The following is a 22269-nucleotide window of genomic DNA, read 5'->3' as shown; positions in this document are numbered from 1 at the left end:
TGGGTGGACGTGTGGTTGTGAGTGAGTTTAGCAGTCAAAATCTCCCAAAGTTAATTAAAATGCGAAAGATCGTTTCCCCACACAAAATGAATCACTGAGAGAAATGTAGAGTCACAATTGGGGTTAAGTGGCTTCATACATGGTGTTAACATTATAACATCATCCGCTCTCTGCAAGACGACATGGTTTGTTCAAGGTTTGTTTTTCTCCCCATGACCTGTTCCGTTCAATTTGCAATGTCTGCACTAGGAGCAGGTGTGAAAACACAAATGGCAAACGAAACCATACCAACCCTGCTTTGCCAAAGCTGCTTCAGAAGACCGACATGTTATCTCATGACGTCAGAATGAAGCAAAGAGCTCCAAACTCACAACATCGGCTCCATATGGAAGTGCTTAAACCATTTCGCTTTGCGCTTAAGAGGAGCGGTGTGGTTATTGAGATCAGTGCTTTCTAATCCCCAAGATTGTCAGTCTCCTACCAAGAGGAAAAACATGCACCCCTCCTGCAAGGGACAGTAAAAAAAATAATAATCATAAAACCTTGAAGCCGAGAGGAGTGCTAACTCTGTATTATCTTGAGAGGTGTAAATGACTTGTAGCTTACCCATATTTCCACCAAACAAAAGAGACATCAGCTATGAAGTCATTTTCAGACAACTCAATGCAGTATTTATAGGCTAATCCCAACAGGGCTTCCTAGATCTACCTTTCAAGGAACAACGGTAATAAAGCATGTCTAATTCGTGACCAATGCATTTTGCTTCCACAATGCAGCTCCACAGCTCAATTCTTCACAGGGAAAACCTTTGAAATGTAATATCTGCAGGATATGGTGTTGGGTGGGGGGGGGGGGGTGTTGCATCATGTCAGGTGTGCTGTGTAGTGTGGATGGAGATCAGTTTGCTTTATCGCATTTTTAAATGACACGCAGAAAACAGCAGGTTGTCCCAGAAACAGGACACTTGCTCAGCCTCCTGGGACTCGGCTGTTGTGCGAAGTTTCTCCATTCTTTCAGGACACGGGCTGGACTGCTCCCTATCTGTGCAGTGAATTACATCAAGATTTACAATCTCCTGTAAACACAGTGCTCTAGAGCTGTAGTTTTTATGTCTTCTATAGTGCTTTACATTTTATTTTAGGGGGGTTAATGCCGTCATTCAATCACCCTTCTTTTAAAGATCTACAGAAGCACAAAGGGGGAATACAATGAATAGGAAAATTCCCATGTCCACTGGGGTTGTACACAGCAGCCTAGCCTCAACGTTGTGACTCACAGGGTTTCTCTGAAGCTCAAGACCAAGCAGGGGCTCCGGTCCCACTCTTTTGATGATGATTATGTGAATAAGCTCAAACTGTTTCCCTACTATGGATTGAGAGTGCAGATACAAATGAATGTTGTTCCCAAAGATCCAAGCTAGAAATGTCAACTTAGCCGTGATGCAATCCAACGTTTAGCATGTTGTAAAACTCAGTTATAAAACTCATCTGGCAAAAAATATGACAATAAGAATATGGTTGTTTCATAACAAATCAGTCAATCAGCTTCAAGGAAACTTGGTCAGATATTTCTTGCAACATTTTTGGTTAAACTAGAAACAGAGAACCACACGAAACGTATTTAATAGGACACACACATCAAGTAACATATAAAATACCAGGAAAATGCAGATGGTATGTTAAAGATTTCAAGAACCTTTAAGGATTCTGTGGTTGTCTTCATGAGAGATGAAGCCTGACTCATCAGAACTCATCAAAATGTAGGGTGGTCAGCCATTTTCTTTTAGAAAACTGTTCAAATCCACTATTGTGGAATGGCTGATTAGCAGCAGGTTTAGATGGAGTCTAGGGGTTTCCATTGAGTAGGTTGCATGATTTTCCTGTTACTGATTTAGGTCTCACCAGTAAATAGATTGAAAACCTCAAATATGTTAGTCAGCTAAGCACAAGGGCAGTAACAAAAGTCAGTGGCTGCAGCTCATTAATAACAGCTCATCTAGACTCCAATACAAATACATTTCAGGATCAAACACTTAAAAAAAGAAGGGCTCAGTCATATTACATTGTTTCATTAGAAAATGTAATACCAGAAAGCCCCAGGACTTTAGCCTTTAGCCACAGACCTGTTATTAAAGAAAGGAAGATTTTTTTTAATTAGCATTATGTACACCATAAAAGAATGCAAGGCACAAAGCGTGAGAACAGTTTGATATTGCCTTATATTTTTGAATGATTCCATTCTTTTGAGTGCAGCAGGTTTGGTAGCGATTTCAGGTGGGAAAAAATGGTACAAATACAGTGAGGGGAAAAAAGTATTTGATCCCCTGCTGATTTTGTACGTTTGCCCACTGACAAAGAAATGATCAGTCTATAATTTTAATGGTAGGTGTATTTTAACAGTGAGAGACAGAATAACAACAAAAAAATCCAGACAAACGCATTTCAAAAAAGTTATCAATTGATTTGCATGTTAATGAGTGAAATAAGTATTTGGCCCCTTCGACTTAGTACTTGGTGGCAAAACCCTTGTTGGCAATCACAGAGGTCAGACGTTTCTTGTAGTTGGCCACCAGGTTTGCACACATCTCAGGAGGGATTTTGTCCCACTCCTCTTGAGTGGGAGCTTGATTTTGGTCTCATCTGACCACAACACTTTCACCCAGTTCTCCTCTGAATCATTCAGATGTTCATTGGCAAACTTCAGACGGGCCTGTACATGTGCTTTCTTGAGCAGGGGGACCTTGCGGGCGCTGCAGGATTTCAGTCCTTCACGGCATAGTGTGTTACCAATTGTTTTCTTGGTAACTATGGTCCCAGCTGCCTTGAGATCATTAACAAGATCCTCCTGTGTAGTTCTGGGCTGAATCCTCACCGTTCTCATGATCATTTAAACTCCACGAGGTGAGATCTTGCATGGAGCCCCAGACCGACAGTTATTTTGTGTTTTTTCCGTTTGCAAATAATTGCACCAACTGTTGTCACCTTCTCACCAAGCTGCTTGGCGATGGTCTTGTAGCCCATTCCAGCCTTGTGTAGGTCTACAATCTTGTCCCTGACATCCTTGGACAGCTCTTCGGTCTTGGCCATGGTGGAGAGTTTGGAATCTGATTGATTGATTGCTTCTGTGGACAAGTGTCTTTTATACAGGTAACTCCCTTTAAGAGAGTGCTCCTAATCTCAGCTCGTTACCTGTATAAAAGACACCTGGGAGCCAGAAATCTTGCTGATTGATAGGGGATCAAATACTTATTTCCCTCATTAACATGCAATTCAATTTATAACTTTTTTGAAATGTGTTTTTCTGGATTTTTTTGTTGTTATTCTGTCTCTCACTGTTAAAATACACCTACCATTAAAATGATAGAATGATCATTTCTTTGTCAGTGGGCAAACGTACAAAATCAGCAGGGGATCAAATACTTTTTTCCCTCACTGTAGCTTTCCTAAAGGTCAGGGTAGCAGTTCAAACACAGAGAAAGAGCAGAAACAGCTCCCTCAAGTGGAATCTAACATCCCCTTATTGATTAGGGTGTAAGAACAAAGATAAACTCTCACCTGGCAACTGGACTGTGCAAACCAAACCATGACCTCTCTGGCCCAGTTGTCAAAGGGGAGTAAATATGAGAGCACGAGTTAGTTTTCTGGGTGGAATCGTAAACCTAAAGCTTTATATGGCCCAACTTTCCTTTGTTTGTAATGTTTATCTCCTTATCTCATGTGGTTGCTCCATGGTATGTCTCACTGACTGTCTTTTCAAGCAAGACATTAACTCTGCTTTCCATCTCCCATCCAATCACACAGTCATTCCCTCTCAGTATATCTGTGTTGTGGTCTTTGTGTGGCACACTTTCTCAATAATCCAATGGATGGTGTTCAACTACAGGCCATAAATCATAAACACACATCAAGCCAGTGTGTTCCTCACTAAAGGATATTGAACTTCCTTTAATCTGGGGAGGCTGTAACCAATTAGTGCTTCCTTGGTCTAGGTTTGTCTTGATGAAAGAATATATTGTGTCTGCAATTGCTATAGACCAACTTAGGCCACACTGCAACTAGGTGACCTGTAAGGAATGGCAAATACTATTATTTTATGTGGGTTGGGGGTCTTTGTCTAAAATGTAATTGCCAACATAGCTTTATCAGATGTTCCACAACACAGCCACATAAGGATACAGACAATAAGCTCTGGATCAGACTGCAGGGATGCAGAACAGCAAATCCTACTTTTGTATCACTACAGAAAGGATTCTCTGACATGGAAAGCGCAACAGTCTGGCATTGTTTTTGCTTAACAAAACACATTCTCCTTCCAAGGTTGACAACTACACCCTTTCTTCCCGGACAAACCAAGCACAACTGAACGGTATCACAAGAGTGTAAGATGAAAAATGTATTTGTTAAAGTGATGCAATGTTATTTTCAACCCTCCCTGCACCAATGCTGAAAAGCACTTGCCTCTGAGGGTCACTGTTGAGCACTGAGCCAGAAAGGTCTCAAGTTTAACAACTGCAATTACAGAAGTAAAGTGAGATCAATTTTTTACTAGTAGTGATTGAGAAAGAGCAACAGGTCAATGTATATTAAAGTAGTAAGCAAGAACCCCTCCATGCAGCACAGGAAGTGGGGTAACTGTAGTTTAAGCTGCTATCATACCACTTCCAATATGTTATGACAGCATAATTGTTGAGAACAAAGATTCATAAACAGCCTCCATGTAGAGGAGGAACAGTGACATGTGAAATGATATACCAATTAACATAATTTAGTCATGCCAATATTTTTCTGTAAACTGGGAATAGATAGGAGTTAAAGACACAGGTCCACCAAATTCCAGTTCTATAATTTATAAAATTAAGATCACTATGCTATTTAATAGTTCTGTCATTCAGTCAGAAGGGGTCAGGGTCTCATCGTTCCATTCACCTTCTCTTTATTATATCCATGATAGTCTTAGTAGTAGTCTATTTAATATGGTATCATGTAATCTTATCTGTTTTCTGTCTAAACTAAAATATTTGTGGAGTACAGCAGTCTGAAACATTGTTCATGAGCTAACAAGTAATTAATAAGCATAAAAACTTTAATTTTTTTCTAACCAGTATCTCGGGGTCCTAGGTATTATTTGCTAGTTCATATTTCCAAAGAGTAAAACAAAACATGCTACTCAACTAGAAAATGAAATATGCAATATAATATGCTATATATGATCTTTTCTTTTTCTATATTATCAATAATTATAAATGGTTGTTTAAACACACAACCATGTGGAGGGCTTTGAGAGGTTCAGGGAAAGCTTCCAATGGCCTGAGTTTTCTCTGCTCCCATGACAACATCAACACGTTCCCCGTCTCTTTGTAATTAAAATACAAACATACTTCTCTGCCCTCTACAGAAGCATTGTGCTGAAATCATGTAAGCTGGGACTTGGCCACTAAAATGGAGACCAGAAACAGGTGGCTCCCGTTGTCACAACACCAGGGGAGTGCTCTGTCGAAGCAACTTCTACAAGGCAGGGAATCTAAGCAGAGACAGGTAAGGATTATCTGCGTTAGTGTCAGTGCTAAAATACTGAACAGTGAAATTCGAGTCTTATAAAAGTACTTCTTTCTTCCATAGCAACTTTAACTTTGTAAATGGTATCTTCTATTGTCTGTGGTTGTGGAAACAGAAAAAGTTAGTGCAGTAAACATATAACCCTGTGTTTGAAGAGGTCTCCCTAGACCACCTGGAACTTTTACAAAGATCACAAGCTGTCCAAGTTTGGAAACCATCGATGTACTGGATTCCAAATTCAAAATTGTCAAGCTGTTAAACTTTGCCCTGGCTTCTAATTACTCAACATTTTTCAACTGCTGCAAAGTCTCTTGTCATTTGGTCTGTGCAACTGTAGTTAACTTAAACATGATTACAGCAGAGATCGTTGTGAAATTAAACAGAAAGGTTCGAAATTATATGATTCCAGTTAAAAATAGCAGATCCGATATTATGAATCTGTGTTGTGAATCGTATGTTTATTAAACGGAGATATGATCACATACTCCATGTCTCTGAAAGATATTTTTGGCCTCATGCACTTGCCCACACACAGAGTGGTTTTGAATTGTATGTCCTTTATTTTAAGAATGGGCACAACAGGCGCAAACTTTAAAAGGGTGTGACAGGAAAGGGTATTATAGACTGCTTACATTGGGTCTTTGCAATTTTTTGTCGGGCGTTTCCTTAGACATCTCTGAACTATGAATGAGTTCCAATCAAGCTAACGAGGTGTTGTAATAACCAGTCGCACATCTGACTCCTTAAGTATAAAACATGTTGTGGCATGCACAGAGGAAGCAACAACACTTGTGATTTGCAGAAAACAGCAAAATACATAATCCCTTATAGAAATTGTAAGGATGCTACCTTTATTAAAATGGTAATAAAGGGCTGAAGAGTGAGTGGAGATACCAGAAACCTGTGGTTAAAACTATATCCACCAAAATCAAACAAAGAAATCACAAATAACACATTAGAGTTAGCTGATTTATTCTATGTGAATTTTCATCACCTACTCTCTGCAGCCCTTGATTGCACTGTTTTTTTGTGGTGTGCTCAGTGGATTGTGAGTCCTATCACAAAACCCAGGTATGACAAGCTAAACCCCTATTTTCAGGTCAATCACAGAAATTGACAAAGACAGAGAACTTGAGGAAACTGGTTTCCTATAAGCAAATCAACCAATTATTAGCTACAAGGTACATTAATAGAAGCAAACAAATCTCCAATTTCTTTACCACCACTTATGCTTTCTGCCACACTTGTGAAGTAAAAGTAGTGCACTTTCTAAACCATACAAAGTTTACAGTGTCTTCCCTCTCTCTTGCTCCACAACCACATTTTATCCACTATATCACAAAAACAAAATACTATTAAACTAAAATGCTAAGCTAAAACCAAACAAATTGCAAGCAGCTAAGCAGCAAAAATAAGCTGCATTTGGATTACATGGAGGCAGTTTAATGAAGAAGAAAATAGAAAGTTAAATTGTTTGTACTCATATCTCTCAGAAAAGCACAACATTGTAAATCCTTCTTTCAAGTCAGTTTTGGGGTTGAGAACAAAGTAATCTTTTAGAACACTCTCTCTTTCTGTATTGGCATTGTTCGCCTTATTAAATTAGCAGCAATGTTTAAGCATATCTGGAAAATGGACCATCACCGTCAAACCTCATTTGTAGGTTGAACTTTATATTGAGGGAACCATTAGTCCTTGCCAATAACACAATTCACCTTTTGTGGTAGAGGAAGTTAAACATTAAACACATAAAAGACGCACTGTCTCTACCACAGCTTCAGTGGCGTTGGCTGGAGGGTACACCAAGCCATGACTCATAACACTGAACATTCATTCATCCTTGAACTGCAAAACTGAAATTAAATCATTGCACATTGTTGTGTATCTTACAACATGGTCTGTGGGTACTGCTCGAATGTTGTAAATAAAAATAAAAAATACGGTTGGAGTATTTGCCAAGGATTGTGTATACTGGCACAAAACCAAGGTTATACAGAATATATAGACACACCCACAAACAAATAAAGCTGTGACAAACATTTTAAGTATACTATTTCCTCCAGGTCATGAGAATATGCACTTCAGAGCATGTAAAACTCAATACGGCCGCACATTACTTATTATTTTATAAGGCAAATAAATCAGGCTCTCTGGAGGATGAGTCAAAGAAGGGACTATAACTTGAATAACTGGACATGACAGCAGTTTCCAAAGAAAAACATGAAAAGAACAAAAGTGGATTCTAAATTACTAAGGACATGTTTAGTCTTGAATTTGACTTTTAGCTTCTAAACACAGAATTTAGGCAGAACTCCCAGTGATAACATTTAGTATGTTATACTTTACCCTACCACTTGGCTACTGTGCATTAATTTTTATATTATATTAAGAAGGATCCTGAAGCATCACAGAAAATATGTACACCTAAATCCCCTGATTATTGAAATGCTTCACAACCTTATGTCCTATGTAACTGTACTTAATTGCCAGTTGTATCCTCTCTGTATAATTGAAGTTAGTGCCAGTAACCTGAGAGTGTCCATTTGTATAAGAACACAGTCAACACCATAGGCGGACTGGCCATGAGGGAATTCTGGCAAATAAGGGCCGGACCATTGTGGTTTACGGACCGCAATTTGCCGGCATCCCCCGCCCTTCCCCCAGACCGTAGTTGGCCAGAACCCCCCCAGATGCACTTTGCCAGCAACCCTCCCACCCCAGGGCAATTTTTTGGTCTCAGTCCACCCCTGGTCAACACTGTTTCTCTGTCTCTGCACAGAGGCAGTCAAACCATCTACTAAACATCAGAGATGAGGGTCACTCTGTGATACTGGAGTTAATGCAAAGCTGTCACTTGAATGTTTTCCAAACCATAAGCTAAAAAAAGCACTTGTACCAGGTTTCACTCAGTTTGTTACAAAGCCTGTTTGTGTTTGTTTACTACCCACAACTGAAAACAAATGCCATGTGTTGATATTTTAGACAACATAACAAGAATGACACGTAATCGCTTTGCAGATGTACCAGTCTGGAATGGCCCAGATCCAGATCCAGTGGGCGGAGAAGGATTTGTTTATTCCTGCTGCAGTTTGCATGAAATTCCCCCAAAGACCTCTCTCTGCCATGAGGCCAGACAGCAGAAGATCTGAGAGTGCTAGCAGTACAGTAAGAGCCAGGTCAGTGTTCACAAGACGGCTGTATTTCCGAATGGTAGGCCAGTGAACTCATGTTGAAGGAGAAAGGTGAAAGGGCGGCCTTCAACTTAGTGTCTAGTTTCATGGTTTTTGTTACATGGTCTCTGTGTTTTGTGAAATTATCTGTTCAGAAAAAGCTTCTGATAAGATTTCTTACAGCTGAATGGATACCTTAACAAAAGTTCCCTCTACCTCCTCCAGCTCACCTTCTCTCCCTGATCTGGGGTGGAGGAGGAGAGCTGGATACAGGCCAGTGTCAGCGTGGGCAGCCACAAGGCCACCGAGTGGACCAGTGAAGACAGAAACACTGCCCAAGACAAACATCCCCCTCATTGGTAATATTGAAAGTAGTAATAATTTGTTCATTTGCTGACACTGCACCCAGAGGTTTTTTATTATTATTATTTTCTATTTTAAATGGTAATGACATTATGAGTGAAGTGGACTAACACTGCAATACCGATTGTAGAGTAGACTAGTTAATTGAATACTAAATACTGTTGATGCATCATATTTTTTTCACTCTGGTCGCATTGGTGTGGCGCAGATGTCCGCAGTTCTCCACGGCTCCACCATTGGGATCGGTGGGATTCTGCAGATCTGCACAAAACTGGGGAAATCTGCGTAACACGAACACGACCACCGTAACACCATGACGTAATACTCCCAGGTATCCTAAACAACCAGACACAGGTTAGCAAAGTACCAAACAACAAACACATGAACTCATAAATAATCAAATAACAAATAAACAGCTGTCAATAATTACACAAACAGATACATCTTTGTTCCTACCAGGTTTCCAAAAGTGCACGCAGCACAAGAAACGATACTAGTGTTCTCTCCATCTTGTCTATATTTACGCAAAACAAAACGGCCGACAATAAAGTACTAAACTAATGTAACAATCTTTTTTGTTTAATATCAACACGTTTCATATCTGTTCGGCTCTTCTGCCTTTATTTTTCCAGGCAACATCTCTCTCGCTGTGGCCCCTGCACACCTGCAGCTGAGCCCATAGCTAATGTGCGTCTCAGTTGCGCGCAGTTGAAATATCCCAAATTCATGTTTTTCTGTGTGTGTGTGTGTGTGTGTGTGTGTGTGTGTGTGTGTGTTCATAATCCCAATTTCGAATATTCTGCATAATATTTAGCCCCCACAATAATAGCATTCTGCACTGGATAATAAACAGGATTCTGATGGAAGAAAAGGGCAATAGGCATGTTGCCAGAGGGAAAAGAAAAATATATTTATCAAATGCATCAAAGTGTATATATTATAATAGCATGTATTAGGATTAGGCCTAATTAAGTGATTAACATCCGTAGTCTGCAAGTCTCTCAGTTTGGAGGTCTTTTTTAATTTCTCTCTCCTGCAATGTGGGGAATGTAGTTTTATATTAAGAGGCCCCTTCTGGTGTCTGGCCAAAAGAGAAAAGACTTTGTCTAAAGTATTTAATGATGTGTAACACAACCAAGTAAGTTTTATTTTTTTTAATTGTTTTTTTTTCATAGACACACACAATATATATATATATATATATATATATATATATATATATATATATGTATACACCGATCAGCCATAACATTATGACCACCTGCTTAATATTGTGTAGCTCCCCCTTAGGCCACCAAAACAGCCCTGACCCATCGAGGCATGGACTCCACTAGACCTCTGAAGGTGTGCTGTGGTATCTGGCTCCAAGACGTTAGCAGCAGATCCTTTAAGTCCTGTAAGTTGTGAGGTGGGGCCTCCATGGATCGGACTTGTTTGTCCAGCACATCCCACAGATGCTCAATTGGATTGAGATCTGGGGAATTTGGAGGCCAAGTCAACACCTTGAACTCGTGATTCATCAGACCAGGCCACCTTCTTCCATTGCTCCATGGTCCAGTTCTGATGCTCACGTGCCCATTGTAGGCGCTTTCGGCAGTGCAGCCCCATACGCAACAAACTGCGATGCACTGTGTGTTCTGACACCTTTCTATCAGAACCAGCATTCACTTTTTCAGCAATTTGAGCTACAGTAGCTCGTCTGTTGGATCGGACCACACGGACCAGCCTTTGCTCCCCACGTGCATCAATGAGCCTTGGCCGCCCATGACCCTGTTCACCGCTTTTCCTTCCTTGGACCACTTTTGATAGGTACTGACCACTGCAGACCGGGAACACCCCACAAGAGCTGCAGTTTTGGAGATGCTCTGACCCAGTCGTCTAGCCATCACAATTTGGCCCTTGCCAAAGTCGCTCAGATCCTTACGCTTGCCCATTTTTCCTACTTCTAACACATCAACTTTGAGGACAAAATGTTCACTTGCTGCCTAATATATCCCACCCACTGACAGGTGCCATGATAACGAGATTATCAGTGTTATTCACTTCACCTGTCAGTGGTCATAATGTTATGGCTGATCAGGGTATATTAAAATTACATTTGTTAAAAATTAGTACCTCCACTTTTACCCATCACGGCTGTTCAACTTTTCAATAATTACTGCTGAATTATGGAATTAACTATATTTTAAGTTTAATTCCACAGATGCTCAAATGGATTGTACAATTTTTCATACAGTCTGATAGCAACTTTCCAGCCAGTGTCTTTGATATTATGATTTTTTTAAAGATAAAGTCACCAGGAATAGTATATAATGCTGTCAGATGTTTCATGAATTTTTGAATTAAGTTTAACTATTTCACTTAACTACACCAGTATAGTTTTTTTTTTTTTAATGATTTTTAAGCTGGCTGTGAGAATAAGACTTACAACCGAGTCAGATACTGTGACTAAAAACATGATGTTTTATTTTAAACTGAGCCTCATGTTTTCCCTCCTGCAGATTAATTTCAAACCTGTGGTTACAATGCTCGTTAATTACCATGAGAATGTGGAGAAAGATGATCATTAATTATAGCACAGCAACAATCGCTATCAGATTGCATGGGCGCTTGGGAGAATTATAATACTGTTTCTTTAAACACAGGCCAGCTCTTTTTATCCCCCCTGCAGTCCAAGCGGGTAAGTTCAGAGTGAGGAAACATGTTGACTTGTGCTCCCAGCAGATTAGCACTTTGGCAGAGAGCTCAAATCCCTGCTGGCTCCAAACTGGGCAAGCTTCCACAAGGCACCTGCTTGGATGTTTTCACACTGTTTAATGGGCTGGTATGTTGATCCCATGTGAAAGGGTATATGGGGTATATCTCATTTTTCCATCCGTATCCAAATTCTTCTCAATATGCATATGTGTGTTTGTGTGTCTGGGGATTTATTCCCACGCATTCGAAGTGAATTGTACTCCACAGCGATCCACACACCAAACACTGCTGCTTGGCCAGTAACTCTGTTGTATTTCAGTGCCCATTCTCACACTGTCAAACCACCATGGCTTAGAGTGGGTACAGCATGTAGCAACCCCTTTACAATACCTTCCTTTGAATTCTGGGTTGAGACATTTATGCAGACAACCCAATATATTCAATGTCCAAATTGCCTTAGACTTGCCATTAGCAACTGCCTTAATATGAAATCATCAAATGAATCATAATAAGGGATTTTGCTCTAGTACATTGCCTAGACAATTTATGTCCATCCCAACAGATTCCGATATCAATACGACCTGAAAATCCTATAGTTTTGGTTAGCTGGTGTGGAGGTCAAAAGTATAGGTTACCTGGAATCTTTCCTGACATGCAACTTAAAAAGGATGAACTATTCATGTGGACAACAACACACCAAAATAACTTGACATAGAGGCTACTATAGGTTATCTTTTTCTGTAATTTTGCTACAAACAATTCTCATCACAATATCACATTAAAATATTTCAATAGGGTTAAGGTCAGGACTTGGGGAATCGTCATTTTCTTTCTTCATTTTTATCTGGATTAACTCTATTAGGTCATTATTATGTTGATAACCCCTTTACCCATCAGCCATCCTTGGGGTATCGCATTGAACTGCAGAATAAAATAATCTGGTGCTTTTTCTCCTGCTGGTGTTAGTGGAATAGTAAAACAATCCCAAATTACCACACTACAACTTGCATTAGTCAACTATGGCTGCCTCTCGAATCCGCTGCCATCAATATGTGTCAACACTTTTAGCAATGAAATCCACATTGTTGGTAATAAAACAACAAACCAGTTTAGTTTTTCCCATCAGACACATTGAACATCTGTACAAAGATATTTGTACAATTTTAGAGAAACAACAGATGCTTTTAAACCCTATAAATGACTTTAACCCTTTGGCTTTGGCTTGTACTAACCAGAAAAACGAAAGTATGTTTTTGTTGCCATTGAGGCATTTTATAAGTGCCCAGTATCTCCAATGCACAAGCAGAGATGTTGATCTTACAAACGCTCTATAAACACAGCAGCTTGGAACGTGATGTACAGTATTATTACGGGTTGGGTGATTTTGTTCATTTGCCTCCCTGGTTTAACATTTTAACATCCCAGTTTACTCTCTGGAGCACCAGTTGGGCCTACAGTATAGTTGTCACGTACCGGTGGCCAAGGGAAGGAACCCAGGTGCAGAGCGAGGGTCGTGGGCCAGTAAACAAGGCAATAGGGACAGTCCAGTACTCGGAGTCGATAAGGCAGGCAGTAGGTCAATCACGGAGCCAACAAGACAATTAAGAAAATCCAGGAGACGATGGTTGTAGAGACAAAGTAGAGATCAGTAACAGGAAGAAAAAGAAGTAGTGCTTTGAAATGAAACCACGGGAATACAAGACGCAGAGTAGAAGGATGTGACCAGGGGGTTTAAATAGTCAAGCAGGTAACTGTGGCTGAGGTGAGTGACGAATGAGAGCAGAAAGTGAAGAGGAGTGCACAGAGTGTAAAGGAATATAGAGTGACTGATTAAACCTAGTGTGGTAGTGTGGGCAGATAGTGTCCCAATAGTATAGATCAGGAGTGTCATTCATCTGAACACTCACAATGGACACTCAGTGCACAGCCTCAGTAGACTCTATTGTTTGAGATATTGCTTTAAAAAACAACAGCTTTAATTGACGGGAGGAAATGACCACATTTCTTAAATGCTGTCTCTTAGCCCAAGGGTTCCAGTGCCGTCTGCAGGAGAGATCCCACAGCAGAAGAAGTCTTCAGACAAGAGGGCTCTTTCACCGTGCAGGACAAGTGAGATCAGGGTGCTGGGGGGCCGACACACCCAGAGGGGAGCCGATTCAGCTACTGACACACAGCCTCAGTGAAAGCCAAGGTACAGGCACAACACTTTTGCACTTTCCCAGCAACGGGGAAGGGTTTCCAACTCCACTTTCTCCAGTTCTGTATTTATAATGCCAATGCTATGCAGTATTCTGGCAAATGCAGCCCCTATAAAAGATGGCTCCAAGCACAGTCAATGAAAATGCTATTTTTGTGAATCTCACTATGAACGTCATTTGTTGTATACCTGTGACCTTGGGACACAGCTGACCACAGTTATAGCCCCCACTGACTTATATCTCTATAGTTAACTTATCTTTGAGTTACACCCTTTAACAACTGAGCATTGGTCCTTGCTGAGGGTAACAAACTAGATCTTAATGACTGTCCTTTGAAATGCTCTGGGCATCTGGAGATAATATGTCAGCACTGCATTAATTCAGTGGTGTAGTCTGTTTCCTCTCACATTTAACCACTTGGATTTGCCTTTTGATGTGCACAACATGAGTGACAGCATAGCCCTCAGTCCAGCAGGCACATTGACTCGATGTTATTCTCAGACTCTGAAGGTATAGAGAATTAGAGGTTTTATCTCATTGGTATTTTAATCAAATCAACAGCATCCGTTCCAGATGTTTTATTTTTTCTTTTGTTTATCTCGTCCGTCTGGCAAGGACACATCACTCACACATCTGGTTGACACATATTCCACCAGCTCCCTCTTGGTCACACTTGCACAGACAGAGAGCCATCACTTCAATGGGTGCCATCTCACCTACCCATCATAAAACCAGAGACAGGTGGTCTCTCTTTTTTGATAATGTTGGAAAGGAAGGAGAGTTGAGTGGGAACCAGCGTGTAAACCACTAACAGAAGCAATGCATAACACAGACGTACAGCACCTGGCGCTGCACTGGACAGACCATTTTAAAGAGTCTCTTCATGCACACCAATGAAGATGCACACTGAGAATCCAGCCTTGAACATTGACCAAGCATTGCCTCCTGACGCATGTCCCTATGTCTTTGCTTTCTATGAACCGTGGTCTGTTTTGACCACCAACACAAATACTTCAGGTTTTCCATCTGGTTTCACCTTCTAGAGAACAGTGTGACAGTGTCTTTAAGGTTAATGGAAAAAGGTAGCATGGCAACATGTAGAGAAACAGCAAAGGACATCAGTAGGGAAAGCTGTTTCCACAAATATTTCTAGATAATCCATCCATCCATCCATCTGGTGACAAGGTATCATAGCTTTGTTTTTGTCCTGCATCCAGGAAAGGGTGTGGACAATAACAATACACTGTGAATCACAAAGCCACCAAAACATACATCACAGCTTTCATACAGGCGACCCGGCAATGGTGCACCAGATGTGGAAAGGCATGTGATGCAACACACACATCTGATTAATTAAAAGAAATTATAGGCAGTCACTGCTGGAGTCCTAGGATAATCTGGAGAATCTTAAGCAACTGGAATACAAACTTGGTCCATTTAAAAAGATCTGTGATGTCAAAATATAACCCAAGAGCCGCAGGAGCAAAAACAGGCATGTCAGTAGGTTGTCACACACAAAAAGCACAATAAACATCAGGCTGATTAATAGTTAATATACAAGAAAGTGGCAATAGGGCACTAACCACACAAACATGAAACAGATCTGAAAGTCTGAGCACCTTGACATTGTACTGAATTGTTCACTGTAGAACAAACTGTGCGATAGACACCAGGCCCTTCAGAAGTGGGCAGGAGATATTTCTGTGTCAAATTAAGTCTTTGACGATTCAACACTGCGTCTGTGTCGCTCCTCAGAAAATGTCAGAGGAGATGCATGCCAACCTCTGGACATACATGTGACTGATTCCACGGCTCCAAAGGAGGAAGATGATGATGACACCAGATCAGGGACTCTACATTTCTATCTGCCTTCACCACAATGTGAGGAACAAGAGGAGGAGGAAGAGAAAAGAGACACAAGGTATTGCAATGTGACAGTAGAGTGGGTGGGGTGGGGAGGGTATGGGGTTATGATAGTGAAGACCATAAGTTTACAGATTAGTCTAAGTAGGCTATATTGACCTGGTTTCGCAATTATTTGTAGTAATTTTGTCCAAACATATTTTTTAATGTATTTATCTATCTTGGAAAGGGTTTCCACAATTATTAATTTCGACACTTTTATTAATTCCTAACGAGGCAATTTTAGATGAAAAAGAAATACAAAACACACTCCCTATCCTTTCTTTGAAATCATTTGTAACAGCTTTTAATATCCATAAAACTTGGCACATACCACTTTTTATTCTGCATTAACACCAAAGTTGGTACATTTCAAAGCCTAGTGTTTGTTTTGATATAGTTGCCAGAACTTCACTGATGTACTTTTACCAGCTATGTTTCCCGTTCCTATGTAGCCAAGAGTACCTGTCTCAGAAAACCAAGCCAATACATTTCCTTTTAGTCACAGAAATTAAGCAATTACATTCTTCCTGGATTTCATTTTCAAGACTGCCAGGCTTGTAAGCCAGAGTTCAGTTAAATGGGGGAAGAGTGAAATTCAGTGTGAACAAAGTTTGCCCTGAAAGAAAACAGTGATGGTGAATTTCAGAGGAGTGTGGGTACTATGCCAAATTCCCACACAAGTACAGACTCACATAGGCAGTTATCCTTTGCACGTCTCCATAGGAGAACGTGGGCTAGGATAGGTTTACATCACTTTTTTATCACCCTGAGGAAATACATTTACAGCTCCATCCTACGGCGCAGCCATCGCCTGACACTGCCTTTGATTGTCGTGCTATAAACCTTGACGATATACTGACACAGTCCCCCTTGCCAGCTCATAAACGTAGGGCTCCTGGCCATTGTGGAACACACAGAAAATAGAAATGGCGTTTGCACATCTGGAAAGGGAATTAAAAGCAATTAAAGAGAATCAAAAGCAAATGGTCTTGAGGTAATCGGGAATGAGGAACATACTGAAGGGAGAGGCGTCCCTCCTCGTAAACCTAGCAGGGGCTGCTGGCTGTCAAGCAGTGAGTTCCAATGAAATATTTTAACAAAAAAATACAGTTTTAATTATCACTTCCAAACTAGAGAATTCTTGATTTTTGATTAAACCAGATAATCCAATCAATATTACAATATTTTTTTTAAATAGGGAGAGGGTAGAGTAAGATAGTGGGACTTTAGCTAGGCCAGTTTTAACTGGGTTTTGGATTTGGCCATGACACCAACATTAATAGCCCTGCTCCTGTGACAAATGCTGTGGGATCCTTCACATCTGAAAAATACTGGAGTGATACCAGGTATGTTTGGATTCTTTCTTGGTGGCTTTCAGCTAGTCTGATTTTTCTTTGCCACCTAACATCCAACATCCAAGCAGAAAATCCAAAATACTGGAATTACACCAATGCCCATGATCTAAACAAAGTAAGTCTTGTGAGAAAGTGACCCAGGCAGGACTTGAACACACAATTCCCAGCTCTAGAAGTTGATGCCTTATCCATTAGACCACTGGGCCTGCCTGCTAGTAGGGTTTGTTTTTCTCCTTTTCTCCTTTTTTTTTTTAATCGACAATTTCCACTCAACACTACGAACAAGACCCCCAAACACACTCAGACAATGGACCTCCTGGCTGCACTTTTGATTCTGTTTCACACATTGCTTTAGACATTTCAGCCACATACTTTTTATTAGTATAATCCTAGCCTTTCTAATCTAATGGCATGGGCTAGTAAACCTAAATTGCATGTATTTTAAAAGTTGTTATGCCCACTGAACCAACAATGCTACTGACCCATAAAAACATAGAAAAACAAAAACCAGCAGGGCAGTGGTAGCTCCAGGACTGGTTTGGGAGTCACTGATTTAACTGATATCCTCCTTCCTATTGAGGTACAAAAAACACAGAGAGACCCAGGTGGGACTTAAACCCTCAATCCCCAGCTCTGGTGGCTGATATCTTCTCACTCTCACACTGCTTTATATACATAAAAACATAAGAAATTTTACAATTGAGAGGAGGCCATTCAACCCATCATGCTCGTTTTGTGTCCATTAATAACTGAGTGATCAAGGATCCTATCCAGTCTGTTTGTGAATGTTCCCAAATTGTCTCTTCAGCCACATCGCTGGGGAGTTTGTTCAGATTGTGACGCCTCTCTGTGTGAAGAAGTGTCTCCGGTTTTCCGTTTTGAATGCCTTGAAGCCCAATTGCCATTTGTGTCCCCGGGTGCGTGTGTCCCTGCTGATCTGGAAAAGCTCCTCTGGTTTGATGTGGTTGATGCCTTTCATGATTTTGAAGACTTGAATCAAGTCCCCACGTGGTACACTACCTGGTCCTCCACAGGACTATTTTTCCACAGCCAATATTTGTGAAAATAATTTCTGATTCCATTAGACATGTTCCTTTGCACAGTACACCTATGTACTTTCTTATTAGCTTAGTCATAATCTTCCTTTACTGATGGCTTGGGATCAGAAAATTATAAGTATTTTAAAAGCAACTGTACATATTAGAGATGTTATGCTTGGGCACTGTAAATTCACTGAATTGCTGATTATACCTCAGGGGACATTATTGCACCCCTAGCCATGCAGAGTTGTGGCTGTCATCAATCCAAGGAATTAACTGACCTGTATCATTTAGGATGTTACAATTAAAGTGTTAAAAACTAGAGAATGACCCAGGTGGGACTTGAACCCACAATCCCCAGCTCCGGAGGCTGATGCCTTATCCATTAGGCCACTGGGCCTGCCTGATAGGATATCTCACAGGTTCACATGGCTTTTTAGGTTAATTGCTAATGCTAATGTTCTGCTTAATATAACTAAAAGAAAGTGACTTGTTTCTTTCTTATGAATGATGGAAATCATATGAAACAAGGAAACCTTTTCTCTTTTGTTTATAACAGCTAATCAAATCTTTAAGCCCACAAGAATAAATTGTATTTCTTGTAAATGACAGCCTACGAATGTTAGTACATATAGCTCCTTTTGTGATAAAATTAATAAGGTTCTCCCTCATCATTTTCTTCTCATTAATTATTTCTTACAATTTTTAAGAGTTGTTAATATATTTTATGTTTTGTTTGTTTGGAAGGGAGTTGCATTTCTGTTCCTGACCTAAATAATTAGCCATGTGCATAGCTGTCTGAGATCTTTGGAGAATTATTGCCACACATCAAGTTCTAAGTAACAGCTCTGGTTCCATTTTCTCTTCTAGTAAATATAGTTTTGCTCTAAACATTTTATGTAAGCCACGTTTCCGTGTGGTTGCCAGCTTTTCATTCAGTGTAGCTCAGAGCATTAAGATACAAATACTTTTTCTTCCACAAAGCTTTTAATGACTTCCATAACTTGCTTTAATAATGTACAAACCTAGATGTGTGTGTGTGTGTGTGTGTGTTTGTGTGTTTGTGTGTATGCAGGAGAGAGGAAGGTTACTGTAGCTCACTGTCTGAACTGTGTGTAATCTGCAATCAAGTTATTTTATCGGGCCATATAAGGCAATAGACAGTTTATGTGGAAGCTTCAAGTATCTCTGCATGTAAACAATTTGTCATAATGCCGAAGGTTCAAGGTCATGCAACTGCAGTCATATTTATTGATATTTTCTAACATCAGTCACATAGTTGTAAAGTTAGTTTAAAAAAAATCTGAATCTTAATTTTCTCTGATCTGTGACTTTTCCTTCTATAGACCACAGAACGTGAATATCGGACCATTTGAAGCGTTGGAAGTCAGCCCTGTTCTTAAACCAAGCACAGACAGAAGAGAAGAAAACAAGAAAGAAATTAAAAGGAATGCCAGCGCTCGCCCTTTATCTGCCGTGCTTCAACCCAGAACCCAGATCTCCTCTGTGACTCCTACCCTAAAGAGGAAACAGATGCCCATTAGACAGAATCTCCCAGCAGCCACTTCTGTTGTGTGGTTGGGGTCCTCTGACAACATCTCTACTGATCCTGAGGAGAAAGACCTCCGTGGCAAGGATCCTTGGTGCACCAATAGTGTCAATATCCCTCCTCTCAAAACAGCACAGCCAAACTCTCCTGGAGGAAAAGGAAGTTCTCATAGGAGTGTGGTGCACAAGCACAACTATAATTATTATGAAAGGGCTGTCCTTACTCCTGGCATCCACAATATCAAATTAAAAACCACCAAGACCCTTGAGTTTGGTCACCGTGGACCTCGAGAAATTAAAACTGTCTACGTCCTACAAGCGAGCAGCCGTAGACCCAAGTCTGCATGTTATCCAAACTCAGTGTCTTCCTTGGCCAAGCGTTACCATACACCATCACTCTCTTTCTGATGAGTATTGACTGAATAGAAGAATACAAACTGTGCACGTGTATAGTCTCAATAGTCTGACTGTGCAGTTCCAGCCAATAAGCTACAAAATTACTGCCAGGTGACTGATAGCCTATTAGTAGGTTTTGTGCCAAAAAGTAGGTTGGGACATGTTTTCTCTCCCATGGTATGTGTAATGGTGTTTGAAGTGTATTAAATATATGCAATATCTAAATTTACTAAACTAACCTGTTTCCTTTTATTTCCATATTTTCAGTCCATTTAGATTATGTATATCTTGCACCACTAGGGACCACTTATGTCCCCCAAGTTAAACAGGAAATAGCTGTGCATTAAGTAGGACACTCAGAAGTGTGTAGCATCTTTGTGGTCAAGCTTTAACCAGTAATTCCAAGTAGGGTAGATAAAACCATACATGTTGCTAGAACTCTAGTTGCTACATATTTCCTATGATCTAAAAGCTGATGGGAGAAGCTGCAAAATGAGTGATCAAAGCCAGGCTATGCCACTCGCCAGGAGTAGGTGGCTAATAAACTGACCCTGCCCCGCTTTGGGTTATGTTTGTTAAAGTCACAAGGAGGTACTATGTTTTGCCACACAGAAGCAACCAATGGTGATTATTTTCTTTTCAGATGTGGTCACAGCACACTGGGTAAGTCATCTCAGCTGTGGTCAGGAAATAACAGCTCTGGTGTTCTGGGGGTCGGCGATAGACGGGGCGGCCTGCCTTGGCTCTCATTTCCTACAAAACCAAAACGTTTTAGAAGACCCCATTACTCGCGGTAATGAAAAGGGCCCAAAAAGTGCACAGCACACTCAACACGTGTCTCCACTTTGAGGGAGGAACCAAAATGGCTCGAAAAGCAATCGATTTAATCTGCAGGCGTGTGCAGCCACCACGCGATGAAAGCGACGAGCCCTAATTACAAAGACACTCGTCCTCCTTGCTCCACTCCCAGCATTCCCTCTCGCAGGGCTGAGTGCAGACAAACAATGGGGCATAATCCGTGTTACATTTCCTTGGCAAGCCAGAAACCAACTAAATGGTTTACTGGGGAGGAAATAATTTGATTTGTTCTCTGCAAGCCAGAGTGAAATGGGGAAACAGCAGGTGTTTCGCAATGAAGTATGAAACAAGTGGTAAAAATAAAGAACCTGAATGCCTGTGGTATTAATGCTAAAAGCGAACTTGTCATAATATATACATACTGGCTTATGTCCTTTCTCTCTGTGGTTCCCTTTGCCCAGAAAGGCCGCCACGCCTTTGTGGCACATGTAATCCTCTTAGTCAGATGGCCTGGTTAATAGAACGGGGCTTTGGCTTCAAGGCACACTGGACTCAATGTTGTTCCTCACAGGAGATGTTTCTGAGGGTTTCAAGCCCAAGTTAGGCTGTAGGTTTTTTCTTTTCTTTTTTCCTGAGCCTTTTCAAAGCAAAGTTCACGGGTATTAAGTACATGGCCAGGGCGACATTCTTGCAGATCAACTTAATTAACTGTGGTGGAGGGTTTCTTAGTGTTTGGCTGACAAAGAGTCTTCTAAGAAGCATCAGCTCCCCAAGTCTTGCCCCTCTGTCCGTCTGAACTCTTGGATCAGCTTTGGAGTTTGAAGACCTCAGTTTAGCGTAGCTCAGTCTTGTGGTGTGTTTGGGACAAAGTAGTGCTGTGTGCAATACTTTACAAAACATTACATTGATTTTTCTTTCTACCTTAACCTAGTAATATAATACCACATTTTAGCAAGTTAGTTTGGATAGCATCCAACATTACAGGCACCTGTTTACATTCACAAATTGTTTAAAACTGTCTTCCAGAATGCATGGGCGGAAATGATATAATCATATTAAATAGTTTGTGGCTCCAAACATCTAAGCACAAATACTTAATATTATATTGATAGGTTGCTATGAACCCTTTAAACTTATAGTTCATAAGCCACCTCCACATGCTAATTAAGAGAAAACCAATCATCACAGACAGGATTTAAGGTTTTTCTTCAAACAAAACCTGGAGATTTAAAATGACAGACTTA

The 22269-nt window shown here is 40.5% G+C and overlaps 1 protein-coding gene, 1 long non-coding RNA gene and 1 other non-coding gene across 3 annotated transcripts; 2 read left to right on the top strand and 1 right to left on the bottom strand.

Moving 5' to 3' along the window:
- The first annotated feature begins 5416 nt into the window (after positions 1 to 5416).
- LOC136758237 (uncharacterized) lies at positions 5417 to 9189 on the top strand. Its single transcript, XR_010819929.1, has 3 exons — positions 5417 to 5534; positions 8574 to 8731; positions 8951 to 9189. It is a non-coding gene; the product is annotated as an uncharacterized LOC136758237 (long non-coding RNA).
- A 2236-nt stretch (positions 9190 to 11425) lies between these two features.
- On the top strand, positions 11426 to 20424 carry LOC136758487 (uncharacterized). The gene is made up of 3 exons (XM_066712894.1): positions 11426 to 13976; positions 15739 to 15904; positions 19630 to 20424. Exons 1-3 carry the CDS (start codon positions 13778 to 13780, stop codon positions 20237 to 20239), a joined length of 975 nt encoding a protein of 324 aa, XP_066568991.1. The 5' UTR covers positions 11426 to 13777; the 3' UTR covers positions 20240 to 20424.
- On the bottom strand, positions 18611 to 18683 carry trnar-ccg (transfer RNA arginine (anticodon CCG)). The gene has a single exon. It is a non-coding gene; the product is annotated as a tRNA-Arg (tRNA).
- Positions 20425 to 22269: the final 1845 nt, after the last annotated feature.

The sequence above is a fragment of the Amia ocellicauda genome, chromosome 9 (genome assembly GCF_036373705.1).
Source record: "Amia ocellicauda isolate fAmiCal2 chromosome 9, fAmiCal2.hap1, whole genome shotgun sequence".
Taxonomy (NCBI): domain Eukaryota; kingdom Metazoa; phylum Chordata; class Actinopteri; order Amiiformes; family Amiidae; genus Amia; species Amia ocellicauda.
This window is presented reverse-complemented; position numbering and strand designations above follow the sequence as displayed.

What these genes read in the sequence shown, in the direction of transcription:
- LOC136758487 (XM_066712894.1), top strand. Translation starts at nt 13,778, where the DNA reads ATGACCACATTTCTTAAATGCTGTCTCTTAGCCCAAGGGTTCCAGTGC. An exon ending in CAGCCTCAGTGAAAGCCAAG is followed by an intron (nt 13,977 to 15,738) that starts GTACAGGCACAA and finishes GTCGCTCCTCAG; the next exon opens with AAAATGTCAGAGGAGATGCA. An exon ending in GAAGAGAAAAGAGACACAAG is followed by an intron (nt 15,905 to 19,629) that starts GTATTGCAATGT and finishes TTCCTTCTATAG; the next exon opens with ACCACAGAACGTGAATATCG.